Below are 20168 nucleotides of genomic sequence, written 5' to 3'. Positions count from 1 at the left end.
CTTCAGCCTCCTTTTCCCTCTCCGTTTCGTTTGCCTTTGTTTGTCGCGTTTTCCCCCTCGAAATTTTCACGATTATTCAAGACGACGAGTTTTTTTTCCTCCGCATTTTTCCCTACGTTGTACCGCGGCTGACTTTCGACGACGCGATTATTGATTCGCATCATTCGAACGCGCGTTATTTTATTTTCCCCATTTTTCGAAAGGCGGGTCTTTGTCGCGTGTTCTCCATTTTTTTTTTTTTTTTTTTATCCGCAGCAGTGGTGCGTGCACTACTCTTGCAATTTCCTAATGAAATATTATCTAATCTTTTCTCGCCCCTTTCGTGTTTCAGTCTGAAGCTTGAGTGCGAGAAGTTAGCCAGCGAGAAGACCGAGATGCAGAGGCACTACGTTATGGTAAGGCACTTTGTAAGTTCCTTTTTGTGTCTTTCCTCTCTTCGATCGAGTCTCGTTATACCTCTTTTCGTTTCGCGAGCTGAGAGAGCGGTCCAAACCGAGAACACAACTCCGACAACAATTTAGTTCCTTAATCGCGAAAATGTTGGCGATACTCTCTCGCCAGCTATGCTTCCCGGTGTTCGATAATCCTTTTATGCGCGAAATGCAACAACAGGCAAACAAGCTTCGGCGGAATATCGTAAGAAACTTTAGACCGAAAGTACGGGGAAAGAGTATCGCTGCCTTCCCTTCGAGTTTCGACGAATATTTAATCCGACATTTCCCGCAACTTGTGCAAAATACACGGGGTCGTTAAAAATAAAAACGGAACTCAATTATCGTTTCGGTTTCGCGTGTATCGCGAGGAAACTCTCCGAAGTCTTCTCTCTTCCTCTCTTTCTCTCTCTTTCGACTTGCAAGTATCGGCACGGAAAAGAACAGGCTAGGCACGCGGTACTTATCGATAATACGAGCATGAAAGAACATTATAAATATAAATGAGCGGCGCGAGCTGCTCGCTCCAGAAAAAGCGATTGATATTATTTTCACTGCGCATTGCCGGGACCCACTTTGATTTAGTTCTATCAGCGCGATGGCAATTAGTCCAGCCAACCGTACTAATCGTATCGTCATCGTAAGAAGCTTACTCGGACTTACCTATATCAAAGTGCGGTACCAACGTTTGCTGCGAGTATTCGTTGGTCTTCTTCTCCGTGACAAGCTGGACGTTATTACGCGATAAATAATGTTTTTTTTTTTTTTTTCTTTCTTTTTTTTTTTTTTTTTTTTCGCGAGACTACAAAGCTGCGTAACACATGAAAAAAATTTTTAGAAACGAAGACGTAAAAATGCAACGTGTTCAGGAATATATTTTTTATTGAAAATAGTAATTATTTTATTACGCGTTGGGTTGCGTAAAAATTGCAGGCGGGATACACTAATTAAGAATTACGCGGTCGGGCTGGCTTTTTAAATAGGAATTAATTTCAAAATAATATCTATTATTCACGTTTGAGTAACAATAATCACACTTGAAATTGGATTGCGGCTTGCGTTAAGAAACTCGATCGCAGGCCTCGCGTTTCAAAGACGATATACCAGACCCGGCGCCTTGATACCGGAAATCGAACGCTTCGAATGATATATTGGCTCGTTTCATCGCGAACGGCCGTAGCAAAAACTTACGCATCGCGTCGAGTGTTTTCTTCTCGCGGAGCGCTTTGAAGTTGCGCTACGCGCAATATTGTAAAATAAGCTCCGATGTTTACAGCCGTTGTTTAAAACAGTAATTATCGAGGTGTCGTGGACTCCGCGTAAAAGATTCATACGCAAAGTTCCGAATACCGCGTGTACAGCTGCGTCTTCCACGGCAAGTCAAACTCGCGAGAAACGCGACTGAATCGGAGAAAAAAAAAAAAAAAAAAAGAAGTATGAGAATAAAAGTCGGAGTCGAAATCGGAAACGAAATCTTTTGTTCCGACAGAAATTCAGCGTTGCGCGGAGAATGCGCTGAGCTTATGCATTTCTGCAAACTGCTTTCGAGATGCGAAAGTGAACCGCGCGGAGGTTCGATAACCCCGTTTATGTTCAATAGACGCAAATTTTAACAGGGCTAACGGCGTATTTCGTATGTTTGCTCGATCGCTTTTTAGAATGTTCAATTGTGTGTACGCTTAACGAACATAGCTACCGCGACATTTCGCGGATGTATTATTTGCGTAGCGACTGATTTGTTTATGAATGTTCGCGTATGCTGTTCGTTCGGTATTTGTTAAATCTTTACGCACCTTAATATAAATCATTTGCATTGTACGGGAGGGCTGTGTCAGGCATACGAATCCGGAATTTCGTTAAAAAAAAAAAAAAAATTCTACTTAGGAAGTTTGGTGAGAGATACTTTAATCATTTCACTTGACGTTTCTGCATTTCGTTTCGTACTTGCCGGGACATTTAACTCGTTAACAGTAAATAAATTAATTTTAATAGAATCGAGAGTCCGGAATTAATCGGAATATATATGTTGGTTTGATCTAGATATTAAATAATGGTTGCAATTAAAAAAAAAAGAAAAAAAAATTGTTGCCTTCCCGCCTGTTAATTTTGACGGCAAGTTCAAATGGCGCTTTAACGCAGGTAGCTCGGATTTGCGCGCTTAATGCATTCCTAAGAAATGCAAATTTAAATTCACGCGAACGCGAAGGGCCGATGGTGTGTTTTGCATGCGAAAATTGCGCTCGTTCTACGCGGGGTTCCATTTACACCGTTAAAACACGCGACTTAAGAACTGCATCGGGAAATCAAGCGCGTTCAGCAGATCGATGTCCTCGCCGTGACGCCGTGCGCCGGCATCCTTGGATTTCGAGGTTCTACACCACTGTCTGCTGTACGGCCGATCGTAATTGTCGCGAACTATACTGTCTCTGTAAACTGCTACACCGATGTGACACCGTGCAAGCAACCAAGCAGCAAGCTGGGCCGAGTGGAGGGAGTCGGGGGTGCCAGCGGGAGTGGATAAGGGGGGTCGGAGGTGACAGAGGGGTTGATGGGGGTTGGGAGTTGAGCCGGTAATCGATATCTCCAAAGTAAACGAAGAGAGAGATAGAGGCAGGGGGGTAGCAACAGGAGGTGGAGGAGCAGTTGGCGTGGCCGAGGGGGACAGCGGGGGAGGGAGGGGACCGGGGGGTTTCGCAGTGATAGAAGTAGCGAGGAAGAGAGAGGCAAGACTCGCCGAGGGAAAAGGGTGCGAGGTGGAGACGGATAGACGAGGGAGAAAGAGGGGGCGAATTACAGAGACAGAGAGAGAAATTGATGTCGAGGGTTTGTCAACCACTGACAAGTATTATATACGTGCAAGCTGGAGACGCGCGCGAGCGAGTACCGTCCGTGTGCGCCGGCACACAGTTATCGTACACCACGTTACGCCAGCCGTGTCTCTGATATTCTAATTCCACCCTCGTGTATTCCAACCGCCTCTCCTGCCATCTCTTCCCGCCGTCACCGCCGCCGCCACCGCCACGCGCGCGCAACTTCATCCTTCGCGATTTTCATTAGGGTAACGCGCCGCGTAAATCCGCGCGCTGCTTCAATTTTTACCTCCCCCTCCTCCTCCTCCTCCTCCTCGATTCACCCCCGGCCTCTCGTTCGTTTCACTCTTTTGTGCGCTACGTCTTACGGATCATCGCCTTTCTATGTCGTTACGCGATACTTTTCCCTCCTCTCGTCGAAATACCGCCAATCGTGCCACGCTTCCGCGGATTTGATTGACGCACTTGATTTATTTGTAGGTGTTTCACGCATTTCGAATTGCCCGTGTTCACGTTTAGTTTTGACCCGGTGAACCTTTGACCATTCCTCCAGTCGTGTCTTTACCCGCATTTTAAAAGAGGGAAGGGAATTGAATCCGCATTATGGGTTTACAAAAATTCTATCTCTACCTTTATTTGCTGTTTGATCTTCCGTTCGCAGTTTATATTTTCGCTTCACGGATTTTAGGAGATATATTTTCAGAAAATGACATTTTATCTTGGAAAAATACACAATAGAGAAACAGATCTGACTCTTTCTCGCGCAAACGCTTTCGCGTTTGATTTTTTTATATGCTCGTTAATTTATATACGCTGCGAAACCTATTCTTTATTTATTCGTAATAATTTAAAAAATAAATCAGAAAAATTGTAAGTTATAAATATAAAAGTTCCTCTTTGATCGTGTATGAAAATAGCTGATGCTCGCAGATATCTTCCACTCTTTAATTATTATTGTACATGTATTAATCTCTGTCGATTTATCGTACTCTTTTTTTTTTTTTTAAATCAACGAACGTCTTTCATTCGTCTTCCCTGCAAGAAATACTTTTCGCACGACAGGTTACGGTGAATCAAAAATCTTCAAAACATAACTTTAGTCGTAGCGATTCTCGCGGCAAGCGGTATTCCCTCGAAATCCACGTTTTGAAAGCGGGAGGAGGAGGAAAGAAGGGGAGGGGAACCCGGCGTCGTTACATATCGTCAAAAACGGACGGAGGCATAAGCGGAGAGCTCCGAATCCCCGGGCCGTCAGAAAATTAATTTGATTTCCGATACGCGGGTGTAATGATCGAGCGCCGGGAGGGAAAAAAAGAAGGAAAGAAAAAATTCGACGGTCTATATGGATGAGGGACAAAAAAAAGGGGGAAAAAAAAAGAAGAAAAAAAAATCGACGGCCGAAGCGAAAAAAACCTTATCGAAAACGGGCCCGGGGTCGTTGCGCATCTCCGATCCGCCCGCGAACGAGAAGACTTTCCAATTATCTATGTTTTTTCTCCGCCGCGTTTTTTCGCGCTGCAACAAATTAAACGTAACCCACATCCCTGGGGCACGCTTCTCGATTACTCTTTGTTTTCCTCCTGTTTCCACGGTTCGCCGTTTGCTTTCCACCCCTCGACTATACGTGCTCTCGCGCGCGCGCGCGCAGCTATACCTGGCAGATTGCATTTCTATCCTCGCCGCGTTGTCCTTCTCTCGAAAAAAAATTTTTTTCCATCAACCACTAGCAAAATTTTGCCCCGTCACGCTTCGACTGTGACGGCCGTTCGGTCGGCGATACTTCCTTTATGCGTGGAAAATATCTTTGCACAACGCGGATTTTAGTTAAAATGTTTTTTTTTTTCTTTTTCTTTTTTCTTTTTTTTTTTTTTGTAAATTCTTTCGCGCGTCGTGTTTTAAACTTTGCATCAGCTTGATGATTCTCGAATAAATTAATATCACTTTGCAGGTGCTAGATATAAAAATTTATGCGAATCTGTGTCGTTGAAAGCGCTCTTGTCGTAATTTATTAAAAGAAAATTTTTATTGCATTGCGACGGCTTTTTCTTTTTTTATCTCAATAAATTACGGATTCTTTATTAAAAAATGTGAAATGCGAAAAGTCGAAAAGGGGAGGAAAAAAGAAAAATATTTCGCGTCGCGATTTCCGCCCGGCGCAACGGTTTATTAATTATCTGTTAATTATCTGCGTGCGCGACGTGTAAATTTCCACGAGTTGAGTCACAAAAGAGTAGATGCGAGCGGGGGAAAAAGGAAAACCGGGATGGAGGCGACAGAACGATAGACTGAATCGTAGTGCGGTGCAAACTAGAAAGAAGATCGCAAAGAGAAAAGAGAGCGAGAAGGGATAAAATGAGAAAAAAAAATGTCGAAAGAGCGACAAACGAGGTCGTCCAATTATCCTTTAAAACGTTCCCTACTAAAAGATCCATATCGAGTAATCGGAGGGGGCGAAATTTATTGGTACAACTTTTATTATTGGGTTCATAGGTACGTGAAAATAGAAAATGAGACCGCCGTCTCGCAGATGAGGGGTCGATATTCGCGTGGCTTTCTTTTACTCTTCCCGTACGCCGTCGGGAAAGAGTTTTCTCGTTATTTGATTACCGACTTATGTCGATATCTTGCCTCTGGCCATCCGAAGTCGGAAGTTCACAATGCGCGCCGAGCATCTGTAACGCGGGCAAATGCTGACAAATCGCGTGACAGATTGCGAAGGTGAGTTTTTCTTATTCCGGGCGCGGTCACGCAAAAGTGAGGCGGGGAAGGAAAAGAAGAGAGCGTGGCCGGACAGGGGCGCGAGAAGTGATGAGAAGCGATAAGGAAAAGCGAGCGATACGAGGGGGTGGCCCGCGCTCGTCGTGCGCGTTATCCCGATAAATTATGATCGCTCTTTACTTAGCGTGGCGGTAATCGCGCGGCGGCCACTTTTTCGTGGGCCTGGCAAAGAGGCCTCGAGGAAAAAAAAAAAAAAAATGTATCAGCGGGTCTCCGCGCTTGTCGCGCGATAAGATCGGCCGGATCGGCGTGCACTAACGCCGCGGGACCAGGTGCGAAGTCGGGATCGCGAAGGAGGAAGGAGGCTCCGCGCGTGCCTTGCCCCAAGTTCGCCAGGCGTAGTTATCGACTGCATTATTAAGTCAGTATATTTCCGTGGCCGATGCTATCGATCTCCGTGCCCGAGTATCTCTCGGTCTGGTCTGACGTGTGTATTGCACTTTCCCTCCCTCGGCTCTCTCCTCCCTTTTCCCTCGTCTCTCCTCCGCTCGCTCTTTCTCTCCGTCCGTCTTCTTTCTGTCGGCAAACCGCCGCCCCCGAAGCCATTCGTTTCCGAACGAGAGCGGCTAAAGGCGGACACGCGCGGCGCTAAGCGACAGCCACTAGCCAATTTACGATCGCGCAAGCGCATCCGCCGGACTGCATCCTACGTTCGGATGCAGTTTATCGAGACGCATGTACCCGCTGGATCGAACGGCTACTACTACACCGCGAGAGCCCCTTTTCGGTCTCGCCCTCGCCCGCAGATATTCATCCACGGGAATGCCGCCGGGCGTGAGAAGATCCGGCCGATCCATCGATCGTTCCCAGCGATTCGATGCGTCTCGTGAATTCCGCACTTCGGCGCGCGTTCCGTTTCAAAGTTCGCGGATAATCCCTCGGCGTTAAACTACGTGCTTTTTAATGCGGGAATACGGGTAAGACAAACGGTCAATTAATTACGAGTGGGCCGACGATGGGTGCTTCGAATTTCCACCCAATTTACGATCGCGAACCCGTAATCTGTATAAGAATCGTCGCGGTCGTCAATCGAGTTTGAATGCGAACGGTTCCGCGATCGCCAGCTTCGGAACTCAATGAATTTTTAATTACATATTTACGACTGCGTGCTAATTAATACTTTAATCGTGCACACATCCCCGAATGATACTTCAAGTAAACTGAAAATCATGTCTTTTTTTTGTTGCAGTATTACGAGATGTCATACGGCCTCAACGTTGAAATGCACAAACAGGTAAATCACAATTCTAGTATAATTATCTCCTTTTTTTTTCGAGCGTTGATTAATTAAACATTGATCTAATTTTGCGATTTAAGCATTGTCCGATGTTGCTATTTCACGTTTAAAGGTTAATTGCATTAGATGGACTGGTACAGATATCGATAATCGATAGCTAAAATATTTAGATTAGCCGGGGCTCGTCCCCTTTCGATTGTATTCTTAGAACGCGTCTCCGCGTAATTGTACCCTTCAATTAGATCGCAAGATCGTACAGCGTAATCTTTAACCAGCGAAGTTAATCAAGATCACGTTCGGCTCGGATGCTAAGTATTCAAGTGGCTCTTCGTTAATTGAGCCCGGGGTCAGTGAATCGTCGGAATCGGCTGCGGCCGCAAATGGGGAGAAGAGGGGGGGAGGGAGGGAGAGGGTGGGTGCAGGCGGCGCGTTTAGGCCGGGAAATCGTGTAATTTCGGTTAATCAGGGGAAACAGCGGCGGGGCAGTCCCCTCTGTCAGCAATTTTCTTAAAAGCGGCCACGGTAGACCCTCGTCGTCACGCGGTCGTGCTCAAAAGTGGGGCTCCCTGAACTCCAAACAACCCCGCCCGCCGTCCCGGTACAACGAGCTGATATTCATTAGCATTAGCGGCCGATCATTTCTCACCCTCGTACCTCGAGGCGGCGGTTAATGGGCCGAGGCGCGGAGAGGGAGGGGGGAGGGAACTACGTTCCCTCGGATAGTTATAGGGCGTAACACGGCGCCAGAATCACCGCGGGGATCACTTCCGGCGAATAATGCATGGAAAATCAGGGCGTCTTTAAAATAAAATAAAAAAGAAAAAAAAGGAAAGAAGGAGGAAGGGGGAAAAAGAAAAAAATACGTGGTGTTATTTTAATCGCGAGCCGAACTATGGGGACCCTTTAAAGTTAGAATAAGGTTATCGAACTTGATTTATTAATAACGGAAATTGAAAACGTCTACGTGCCATCTGAAATTCAATTAACTAAGGGTTTTTCGCGTCATTAAGTGGCTTATCACGGAGAGATAATGTATTGAATAATTAAATAAGACTAATGTAAACTCTTTAAATTGTGTGTATAGGGAGATCTAAAAATACACTCGTCGATCACGTTTTCCTTCGACAAACGGCCGCGATAGGAGGTGGATCCGCCTCGCGCTAATTTGTAAATTTGTCGGGGTAATAATGTACGCCGGATATTAATAAAAATCGGAAAAGTAAGATTACTCGGGATCGCGGGGAAATCAAGTCGGGACACCGCGACCTGCAGAAATTGCAGCGGAGATAATGTAACACGGCGAACTCGCTTCTCTGACACTAATTGGAAGAGAAATGAAAAGTTATCGGTTCTTGGCGGCTCTCTAATTAACCGTGATAATATCGCGCCGATGCCATGTGCTCGTGAACGCGCGATTAAATCTCTTTTACCGGCTTATTCACATTAATTGCCATCTTCGAGGCGCATCGGCGATGATTTCGCGACGCGCGGAACAAAAGTCAGCGGGTCTTAAAAGAAATTGGCACGGCGGGTCCTTGGAAAAGTTTGTCGCGCAAACGATACGGCAATTCAGATACGCTTTATCGGCGTTTTACTTTCCGTTTCTCTTATCTGGAATCAATAACTAAGTGGACGTCCGAAAAAAATTTACTTACGTACTACTTCCATCACGTCAGTCTCGAAAAAAAAAAAAAAAAAAAAAAAAGAAAAAGATAAATAAATAAATAAATCAAGCTCCCTTTAGTCAATCCCCGCCACTTAGCAGGCTTTTGCGTCGTGGTTTTCTCGCTCCTTTTCAATTTGTGCCCCCGAATGAAAACAATCTTCCCCTACGAGGTTAGAACCTTCTGTATCTCTTGCCCGTCTCTTTTTCCCGTTTCGCCACCCCTTTCGTTTTTACCCTTTTCGCTCTCCCTCGCATATTGCTTTCTCTCTCTCTCCCTCTCTGCCTTCGTTTATCTCGCGCTTTCTGTCTCTCCCTTTGATTTCCGTCCCTCGCTTCCCGGAGCGCTAGCCATCCCTCGCATCTGCGACCCTCGTATCTCCTGCCGCAGCCCGAAGTCGACATTTGCCTCTCGCCCACCCTACCGCAGCCACCACTTTACCACTCTCTACTCGACTAACTCGAATTTGTTGGAGATGTCCCAGTTCTTGTAGGTACGATTACTTCGCTCCATCCGTTTCTCATCCCCGATAGCAGTCTTGAGTTTTCCCGCTTCGGCCGCCCTTGCTCGCGAACATTGGCTCGTTCGATTTAATTGCGCGATATAGATTGCCACCGATCGGTCATCGCAATATTCGTCTCTTGACTCAACCGACCGGGGGATGGCTTTCAACACTGTCAAAGTCCCGTCTCTCGTCGGCGATATCACTTTATACCGTGCAAATACCACGACCAAAAAAAATAGAAAAATAGTCTAGGAATCCTTTCCAAGATTTTTCGACCGCCCGACAGTTGGCGGAACCCGATCGGTGCTATATCGCTTTCAATTTTCCGCGTTAATGCGATATCGTTGGCTAATGTCGGCGATCGAGCGTTTTATCAGGCTCGATTCTCGAGCTCTGGTCGAATTTCATCGCGCGAGGATTCGCGGCGGTAGAGAAAAATGGGCAGCTCCGCAAAAAGCGGTCCGCGACCGCGCGAAAGAAAAGCGCGACAGAGGAGAAGCAGGGGGGATAAACCGGGGAAATCGGAGTGGCGACGAGACGGGAGAGTTAAAAACTCATCGCGACTGGCCGCGCGTTACGTTCTCGCCCTATTCACCCGGTCGAGTCGTACGTACGTACATTCGGTTGCCGGCGTATCTCTCCGATAACGCTTATCGCTTAATTGAAAGGGACGTCCTTCGGCGCGGCGGCCGCCTGCTCGTTGTCCCGTTCGATTAAGCCGCGACCCACGGTAATATGTCGCGGATATGTTACGCGCACGCGATCGCAAAACAGGGTCATTACAGAGTCTTCGAAAGCTGGGAGGGGGAGGGGACGAAACCGAGGAAATAAGGTAAAAAAATTAATTGCCCGGCGGTACTTCTTATAACGTTTCAATATCCGTGACGTATCATCGTGACGAGAGATAAGAAATAAAAAGAGTTTTTCAATTTTGATTTATTCATAACAAGAATGTTATTAGACGACTTTTCCATTCGATCGACTCACTCCGCGTTGAAATGATTCCCGAATGAAGGGAATAACTTTGTATTATCCCGGGAGAGAATCAAGCCGCCGGCAGCGAATTGTTACGAATCGAGTCACGTCTAACGTGAGGATCCTTCGGGCAGAAATGCCGAATTGGAGACGGCACTCTCACGAGAAAGCCCTTCGCGAGAACATTGGCGCGGCGTTGTTGTTGGCGTTGTTCGTCAATATAAGAGTAACTACCATTTCCCCATCGCGGGCTCGCCCGGCGTTCCGATAAAAAATGTGCAGGCTGACCAATTGCGTATAACTCACCCTGCCTTTCCAGTTCTTCCTACCTTCATGCATATATACGTCTATCTATCCGGGCTCTCTGTCTTCTGCCTTCTCTGGCCCCTCTCTCCCTCTTCCGGTCGGTTCTTTTTCTTTTTTTTTTTTCCTTTTTTTTTTGGATTCTCCCGCTCCGTCTCTCTTTCATTGCAACGACCCCTCTCACCTCGTCTCCCACAGGTTCTCTTTCGGCGGTCGGGGGTCGCTTTTCCAGGGTTCTCTCGTTCGTACACACGTGTTAGCGCGCGAACGCGCGAGCGGACGGCCGAACGAGCGGGAGAAAGAGAGCCGCGCGTGTACACACTCGCTTTCGCAATCGCGCTTGCTCGCACGAACACCTACGCCGCTCGCCGCCGCGCGCACACACACACTCTCCTAGGGGTCGTGTATTCGAGTTCTTTTATTTTGCCCTGTGGAGGTAGCAGAGGGTTGAGTCGAGCGAGAGCGGAGAGAGCGCGAGGGCTGGGGGCGATGACATCGATTTTTTACCCGTTGCTAATCTCAATGTTACCTCCACCTCTTTCTCCTCCTCCTCCTCCTCCTCCTCCTGATCTGCCTCTACATCCACCTCCCGCTTGGTCATCTCTATCCCCTTCCTCGTCTCTCGTCGCCGCCATCCCCCTCGTCAACTCACTTCGTTCTCCCTGCTGCCACCCCTTCTCCTCCCTCCCCCCCGGTCCCCCTCGTCGAGCCCGCACCTCGGCCATCCGTTTTGCGGGAAAACGTGCATGTGCATCGGGCACATTCGAGAAGGAATAACCATTTTTTCGTGCCGGACAACACTCGCTCCGCATCGCCCGCGTCCTGCAAATTCTCCTCGTCTCCCGACCGCCGCCTCCGACCACCCTCCCGCAATCCCCGACACTATCCCTCGCATCCTCTGTCCATTTTTTCGTCGAAACCTTTTTTTCGTCGCCCGCCCTTCTTCTACACCCACCGAACCGTCCCCGGCTCTCGCCCTCCCCCTTTTCCCCCCTTTACCACCTACTGTCGAACAGGGCGAAATCGAACTGACGTGGACGCGGCAGTTTTCCATCTTTCTGTTTCCCCGTGGGGGCGATGACATTTTTTTCGGTCTCTCAACTTTTGGATCTACGCCGGGGCCGACGTGGAAATATCGTTCGGGCGTTCCCCGTCGACGCAAAACCCGCTATTAAATAATTACATGCGATTTTACCCTCCCTCCCCCTTCGTTCACCGCCGCGGATCGCCGCGATCGAACGAAACGATTCAACCGGTTGAGAGATATAATTACACCTCGTTACTCGCGATTGTTTAATCTCTCGCTTTAAGAGGCAGAAGTTCCTCCGTCGGTGCGAGGGATGAATGAACGGCTGAAGTGGTACACGTATCTTTCGTGCCGCGGGAGTCATGTGAACCTAATCGTGATTCGATCGGGGCTCATTAATCAGTAGCCCGGCCACCCCGTTGCACGAGGGGTGAAACGAGCTCGACGAGAGAGCACTCGTCGTACGACATGTGATTACCACGGTGCAGTTCCGCGCCCAGTGACACGCGTGCCGGCTGCACGTTGCATACGCATCTCGCGCTGCGTCCCCTTCAACCCGCCCGGCCGGTCTCGATTTCTCAATTAAGCCTCGAATTATTCAAAGCATAACCGCACGACGTCGGGCCTGCGCACGTGACATTAAATTTTCGAGCGAAATTTCCGCGCGTCGCTTGCGCAATTTCACAAATGGACCGGTCATTTTGGGAAAACATTACACGCGCCGCCGCGGGCGCACGTGCAATTTTTGGAAATGGAGCTAACTGATAGGATGCTTTATAAAAGCGCGCATTTACGGTGCGTGTCAAAAGACATTACTGTCTCTATCATCAGGGAATTGCTCTCTATTTTTTTATCTCTCTCTATCTAGAAGCGGCGCGGAGAATTAAAGCGCTCTTTGTTCCTTCCGGAAAATTGCGATATTTACGTAATATTTTTTTCTTTTATATATATATATATATATATATATATATATATATATTTATAATATATATATATATATACACCCGTCTTTCTTCGAATGGCGATAAGATAAAATCGATAGGTCGAATGCTTAATTGCCACTTGAAAACGCACTTGACCCGACTGTTTGTCGTATGTTCGCAGACGGAAATCGCCAAGAGGTTGAACGCGATAATCGGACAAGTGCTTCCGTTCCTGGCGCAAGAGGTGAGTCTTTGACTTTCTGTTTGGCACGCGTGCCGTGCGATCTTACAATCGAGTGTGACGACGACGCGATAATGATAGCATGGCATTGCAGCATCAGCAGCAGGTGGCAAACGCTGTCGAGAGGGCGAAGCAAGTCACCATGTCCGAACTCAACGCCATTATCGGGGTAAGTAGCTGCTCACCATCTGCTTCAGTTAACTCGAATATACCTAGAGATGAATTCGCTGTAACTAAATAACTCGCGAATTCTCGTGCCGGCAAGCGATGATTTTATAATTAAATAATTCTTACACAAACCTGCGATTTAACGAATTATTTTCTAATTATTGCAGCAGCAACAGCAGCAAGGTCTCCAGCAGCTATTAGTGAGTATTTTACTTCACGCTTGACGTATAAATTTTATTTCCCGTTATTTACGAAAGACGACCACTTGAGACCGCCCTACATAACTCACCTTAAAGAGTAACGCGTTGTGACGTTTCGCTAATAAAAAATGTAACAAAAAGAAAGAAAGAAAAAAGAAAAAAAAAAAAATAGCTCTCGTTGCGAGAAACAAGGAAAATAATTTATCACGCTGATCGTCGCGCGGATTATTACGCCATTAATTTTAGAATGTAGTTGATAATTGCGCGAGAATAAAGACACCGCTTGATTGATACCGCGCCGGTGACCTGCTCGGTCGCGATTAAAACTGCCGAACGAAAGTGAAGAGAAGAGCGTTTATCGCGAAAAAAAAAAAAAAATAAAAAACGGAAGGCGAGAGGAAGATTCTATACTAATAAAATATTTTTTTTTTGTCTTGACATTGCAGCAACAGATCCACGCGCAGCAGCTGCCCCATGGCGCGGTGGTCGGCGGTCTTCCGCCGGGCGGTCTGCTGGGCTTCGCAGGTGCGGCCGCGGCGGCCGCAGCCGCGGGTGTGCCGCCGCACTTGGCGCCGCCGCCGCATCCCGCGGCCGCGGCTGCTGCGGTCCAGGCACAGGCGCAGGCGTTGCTGAAGCCCGCCGATCTCCAGCAGCATCGCGCGGCCGCTGAGACTCCCGAGGACCGTAAGCCGATCGCCCTGCCGGACGAGAGGCTCGGCCACCGTTCGGTCTCACCGCCCGAGAAATTTCGCAGCCGCACGCCCGACCTCGAGAGCGATTCCAAAAGGCGGAAGGAGGAGAAGCTAGGACACGTAAGTACCATTATCAGCGTCATTGAGCCCTCATGATTCTTAATTGCATTCGGTCCACCGAGCGCTTTTAAACTCGACCCTCTGTCGGTTTTCCTTTTGTCGGCCGCAAATCGGAAATTGAAATGAATTCTTTGCGTTTGAGATTTTTCTCTCGATGGGGGAGGGGGAGGTAAAAGTCGACGCACGCAAGTGCGTGGCTGTTGCATCGAATATTGCTCGGTGCGCGCTTAACTGCAGAGGCACTCGACGTGGAAAAAGTTGCGGCGTTACAGCGGAGGGTGCGTTTAGCTGAAAATTAAAATGCTAATTGCAGCGACGTTGAAAGCCGATAAAACGGCCGACACTCTCGGCGATCGGGGAGCGAGGAGGGGGCCAAAGGGCGGCCGGAATAAAGAGACGCACGAGCGAGCGCGCGCGTTATATCGCTGGAAAGTAAACGTAAGAGTAATAAAAGGGCCGAGTTAGAATCGAGTTCGAGCCGCGCGATAAAGGATAGAAGAGCGTCGATGCTAACTTCCACTTAACCGTCGAATTCACCGTAAAAAAGAAAAGAAAAAAGAAAAAAAAAATAGGAGAAAGAAGGGAGGATGAAGGGTATGTTGGGTAGTCTCGCGTGCCGTCCATGTCGGCCTTTCTTCGTCGTTCCAAATGCAATCATGCGTCGCGGAAGTTTCCATCGAAATCGGATTACCCTCGTTCGCCGCGGGGGCGAAAGAAAGAAAGAAAGAAAGAAGGTAAAAAAAAAAAAAGAAAAAAAAAAGAAAAAGAGAGACGCCGACTTCCTGCCGGTCAAGGACCGTATAACCCCGCGAGAGTCCCTCCGTTAAGTCGAGCGATCGTCTATTTTGCTTAGCGTCTATCCGCAGCCAAGTTTCAACGAAAGTGTGTTTCTCTGTCCTGAATCACAACCGCAAAAAGCGCGAGAGGAGCTCCTCACGCGAGAGAGGCACGAATACGGAGGGCAAAGAGGGGGGGGGAGGAAAAGGGGGTGACGGACGGAAGAGGCGGGCGTATAATTAAAAACCGTGAAAACAGGCGAACAGTTAGCCGGGTCGTCGTGCGCGCACCGGCTAAATTGGATTATTTTTCTCAGCTGCTCCCTTACCTCCTTCGGGCGCTTCACTTACCCTCTCGTCATCTCCCTTTATCTTGTTTCGTCGGCCGCCACTTCCGTTCCCTTCCTCGTCCTCGCGACTTTTATTTTTGTACCGATTAGAGCATTTCCACGCGAATTCATTAGCCGGCGCGCGGGGGCCCGGCTATACCCTCGGCATTTCTCCTTTCCTCGCCTGCGCTCGTTGATTTACATTAATTATTTATTTAAAAGAAGTCATAAAATCGCCGTGGAACGGCGACGGTTATCTATTATACACGATGAGTCGCGTAATTCGAACGGGTTATATCTTCTTCGCGGTTAATGATAGGAAAAAGTGACGGCGGAAAAAGAAAAAAATACTAAACGATTTAATGATGCTTGATTTCTTATGAATTGCCCCGGCGTTGCAAGACTCGCCTTCCGCACGCGGGCGGAAAATTATCTACGAAATTAATACGGTCATAACGTGGAGTAAAAAATTAATTTTTTTCTCCTTTCCGTAACATTTTCGCGATATAATGTTGCATTAAAAAAATAATCGCGGATATTATATATCTTTTCCTCGTGCACTTTTGTCATTTCAACTATCGGGGAACATACTTTCCGGCGGTTTCTCGCTGTCTTCTGATGACTTCAAGCCGCCGCTGTTAAAATTGCTTCTCAGGCAGCCGTGCAGTTGTCGCGGGCAATTGTCACCGGCGAGACTGCCGGTGAAAATCAAGGAATTGCGAACGCTTCGCAATCCTCCGTCTTCAATCCTTCGTATTATCCTCCCCTTTTGTTTTTTTTTCTTTTTTTTTTATCTTTGGATTTACTAACGACGCGTTGGTTATACGGGCAATTCCTTCGTTTTCAAAGGGATGTTCGGTCGAAACTGAGGCGTCGGACAGCTCCACACTCGCGACGCGAAGTTACGATTAATGTCGGACAATTTCAATGACGGCGCGTAAACCGGGCGGCATTATCATCGCGGAAAAATCGCAACGACGTGACGCTGGAAGCTTTTCATTCGCGGAAGAGATCCGCTTGTTGTCGCGAGTGCGGAGCGGTTACTCGATTGAGAACGCGTCGCGTCCGGCCGTATGTAATTCACGAGACTGCGGAAGAAGGAACCCGGGGGAGGGGGTGAGAAAGGGAGGGCCGTATCCGGAAATGAGTTTTCGCTCGTGTCCACGCTGAGGTTCTTAGGACTGCCTCGTACCTACATGCGCACGCCGGGCGAGGATTAGTCGTAGCTCAGCACACCGCCGCCCGCCGTTTTCTCCAACCCCTTCGCTTCATCCCCGAGGAAGCATTAATCAAAGGAGCAACCGTATGCCCTGTTTCCGTCGCGACGAAAGCTGCCGCCGACTCCTCGCACGAACGAAGCCGCTATATTGTGGGAAAAGGGGGTTTATTTCGCTCTACGCAAATTAGATGGAAAGCGCAGCCACGCGAATCAGAGGCGTTTTAATGCGACGTTCGTTACGACGGTTCGCGAGTTTATTTAAAATCGCCGATTAATTCTTATTCAAACGAACGCGTCGTAATTGAGCGTTTTTCGAAAAGGTATGCGCGGCTGAAAGTAAGAAAGGATCGACTTCGGTACGTTTTGCGGCGTCATTTCGAGAACGGTGATCCGGCTCTCGATTACACTCTGCTTTATTTGGTATAATTACTCCTAGCTCGTAAATGGAGGGATTGTGCCTGAATGTCTGACTGTGACCTCATTTTCTCGTAATCGCCATCCCCAGTCGTTGTCGCTGGCGCTACTACGTTGCGAAGGGTGGAGAGGCAAAAAAGATTCCCGATAAAATCCTGGGATCTACCGCGCGCCCGCGGCGGTCTCGGTAATGCGACGGAGCATAGTGCTCGTTGTGAAATAACGTTTCAAAAGCGTGTCGGATGGCAAAGTGCATTTTTCATAGCGGTCGAAATGAAATTGAAGACGGAAAATCTCAAACGTGTTAAATGGCGAAATTTTTGCGTCGGCGCGCGCCGAAGAGAAAGAAAGAGAGACGCTGCTCCATAATGAAAAGTAACTTTAGCTAGGCGCTAGAAGAACGTAATTAAACATCCAATTAAATTTCGTTCGAGCCAATAACTCCGAATAACTCCCGTGGTCTTTTCGGAAACGTGTCTCTTACAAAATATCGAGTCAACTTCGTTCAATTTTTTACTCGGACACTTCGCGAGGAAGGGTCGCCTCCATTGTTCCCGGACGTGTTTTAAAGAAACCGCATTCGCTCGACGTTGCACAGACGTTTGCGGGATTTCACGGGATTAATCGACATTCGCGCGGTATTAGATGCACTAATGAATAGGAGCACTTGAATCCGGGACGGAATCGATGGCCGGGTGTTTACGAAGACGGGCTGTTGAGACCGGCCGGTTTAACTTTGTCTCTTCGCCGTGATCCGCAGAAACTTGCAGACATCGGCGGCGTACGTAGATGTGCGGTAGATTCATCTGGCGGGAATTCAGGCGACGGGGAGGAGAGCGCGCGATACCGGTCCGAAGCGAGAAAGAGAAAGACAGCGGAAGGCACAGGAGGGCCGGGGGGTGGCGAAGAGAGTCGGGGATGGTTGGGATGGGTGGGTGGTTGAATTTTTCATCTGACCACGTCGAACCAATTAAAGCGGACCACGGTACCCAACCTCCACCTCCAACCTCTTCCACTTTTTTCGTTCTCTCTTTATTTCCGCCCCGCGTGCTGGCCTTTATCCACCCTCTCTCTGCAGCTCTCCCTCTCTCTCCCCCTGCCCCGCTGGCTCTTCGCGAGCGCGAGAGAGCGTTCTCTTTCTCGGATGCTGCTCTCATCCGTCTCGCTCCCGCCCGCGCGTCGCGCAATCCGTCGTCCATCCCGTTCGTCCCGGTGCCGCGCCGTCCTCCTTCCATCTCATCTTCCTCCTCTCGCCCGGTCCGCTCACTCACTCTCCGGCAACTCGTTGGATTTTTTCGCGTCACGAGGCGGTGTAATTTATTTGGCCGAGGTAGAGAGGCGCCCGTGGAGGTGGTCGACGAAGCGAGCGGGGGTTGGGCTGGCGCGGCACGAGGGGGTACATCGCGGGAGAATAGGTGGCGGCGGCAGAGGTGAGGTGGCACGGAGGCGGAGGTGACGCGGCCAGAATGAGAGCACGAGGGATAGCGCGAAGGGGGCGAGCGGGAGAGGGAGGCTGGTTTCAGTTTATTTTGTGGGTCCTACCTACCCGCTCGTCACTGTCCAACCCCGTTGGTCAGTCGGTACGTTGTTCCCGCGCTCTGTCCCGCTCTCCTTCTTCTCTAGCGCAACTTCGTTTCCTCTTTCGTTTTTGTATTCGCATCCCCTTCCCCCTGCAGCCCCGCACCCTCGCTCACCTCGCTCTTATACGTATCACCATTTTTTTTCGTTTAGTCTCCTTCTTCCTCCCTCGCTCTATTCGTCTCTTTCTATCGCGACTGTATACGTATATAATATAACCCACTCGTTCGCTCTACGCGAACAGCAACGCCGATATAATATTAAAAAAAAAAAAAACACAAAAAAAAAAAGCTTGGGACTTCCTGATGGATCCGCTCCTGTATTTTTCGATTACTTCGCGAGCACGGTTTTTCCCCCGGTGCAATCCGACCCCCTGTTCCCCGCGCCGACGCTCCGCCCTTCACCTGTTCCACCTGTCAACTCGCCGAGAGGGCTGCGCCTTCTGCTGGAAATTGAAAAGATCCTCCGGTGTGATTTGTCGTCGTTCCGCGACCGTCTTTGTCGAACGCGAACGATGAAGCTACACGTATCCCTTGATCTCTCGCGCAATAACTCTCGCGGAAACGGATATACTTTTCTCTTTCCTCCGACTCTTCCTAATTGTCATTTGTAGCAGCTCAAAATACAAGAGAAGAATCTCCTCTCGCTTCTCGCTTTACATTCTCCTTTTCTTGCTCCCGATATTTTTCTCGCGTCTGCGACTTACGAATTTATTTTCGGACTTTTTTTTGCGGCTGTAAAAATTTATCGGCCCTTTTTCGCGGCGCCTTCGGAACCTTTTTGCGGCACCCTGACATGATCTAACGATATTAACATCGGATGTCGGGACTCGGTACCGCCGCGGGCGACGTCGGGATCGATCTCGAGGCCGGGGCCGGGCTAAGATCGTAGTTTTCCACTGACCACCGTCGCCGTGAATCGGTGACTATCGATCCGCCTTCCCGCATTAGGTCGATTAGATAACAATAATAAGCTCGCCGGGGGCGTTTACGCGATGCCGGCTGCGCACTTCTTGGTCGATTATCATTCGGCCGTGCCGCCGGACTCTCAACTAGTTGCGCGTGGTGTGGTACTAATGAGAGAAACCCCACGTCCACGAGAATCTCTCATCCATCATCCTCCCGCGCTATTTCCGATTCGCGCCGCGCACGCGGACCGTACCTCGCGCTTGATAATCTCTCGCCGCTTTATTACCCTATTGGCTACTTAGCACTCTTCGCTGGAGCTCTGACCGACGTGTTTACACGAAAGTAGCGAAATTAAAAAACTTGAGGCGCGTCACCTACCTAATTCTATCGACGATATATGTTTATTCCCGGTTCGAATTCTCGAGACGGACGTAATTTTGTGCTCGGCAGAATTAATATTCGCCAACAATAAGTTGTAAGATGGCAAAACGTGATCTCTCGCCCGCGAAAACCTTCGATCGCCGTTCGACCGTGCGTTAAGTAGTAAATAACTCGTGGTATCGATTACAAAAAGATGGGGCTGCTGGTCTCAGGGGGTTCTCTCGCGCGCCGAAGGTCCATCAATTCGGGGTCGGCGTAACAAATTTTATATCCGTCTTTGCGCCTTATTACTTTTTCAGACGCGAGCGCTCAGAACAGTCGATATCTCCGACGGGCGGGCTCTTGTTACAAAACGCTCTGTCGACCTCTTACAATCGTTCGTGAGAGACGCCGGTGGACCTGTCTTCCTCTCGCCGAGGCAGAATCCCCGGGATGTCTTTCTCCGTCCCGTTCAACCCCCGCCTCTGTTCGTCTCTTCCTTATTCTCCG

General features: G+C 48.8%; 1 protein-coding gene across 7 annotated transcripts in view; it reads left to right on the top strand.

The window, feature by feature from the left end:
* The window catches only part of Gro (TLE family member transcriptional corepressor groucho), a 55649-nt gene that overhangs the window by 20977 nt on the left and 14504 nt on the right, over nucleotides 1–20168 (top strand). For 4 of the 7 annotated variants that reach the window (XM_070669888.1, XM_070669886.1, XM_070669892.1 and 1 more), the window contains 6 exons: nucleotides 332–407; nucleotides 7209–7253; nucleotides 12835–12897; nucleotides 12989–13063; nucleotides 13230–13262; nucleotides 13709–14074. In XM_070669888.1, coding sequence (XP_070525989.1) covers nucleotides 375–407; nucleotides 7209–7253; nucleotides 12835–12897; nucleotides 12989–13063; nucleotides 13230–13262; nucleotides 13709–14074 — 615 coding nt within the window. In that variant the 5' untranslated portion in view covers nucleotides 332–374. Of the gene's footprint in view, nucleotides 1–331; nucleotides 408–7208; nucleotides 7254–12834; nucleotides 12898–12975; nucleotides 13064–13229; nucleotides 13263–13708; nucleotides 14075–20168 lie in introns of those variants that run through there. The other 3 variants (XM_070669889.1, XM_070669887.1, XM_070669891.1) reach the window with 2 other exon arrangements.

This window comes from Cardiocondyla obscurior, linkage group LG19 (assembly GCF_019399895.1).
Source record: "Cardiocondyla obscurior isolate alpha-2009 linkage group LG19, Cobs3.1, whole genome shotgun sequence".
Taxonomy (NCBI): Eukaryota; Metazoa; Arthropoda; class Insecta; order Hymenoptera; family Formicidae; genus Cardiocondyla; species Cardiocondyla obscurior.
Note: the sequence above shows the minus strand (reverse complement) of the source record. Positions and strands in the feature narration are given on the sequence as shown.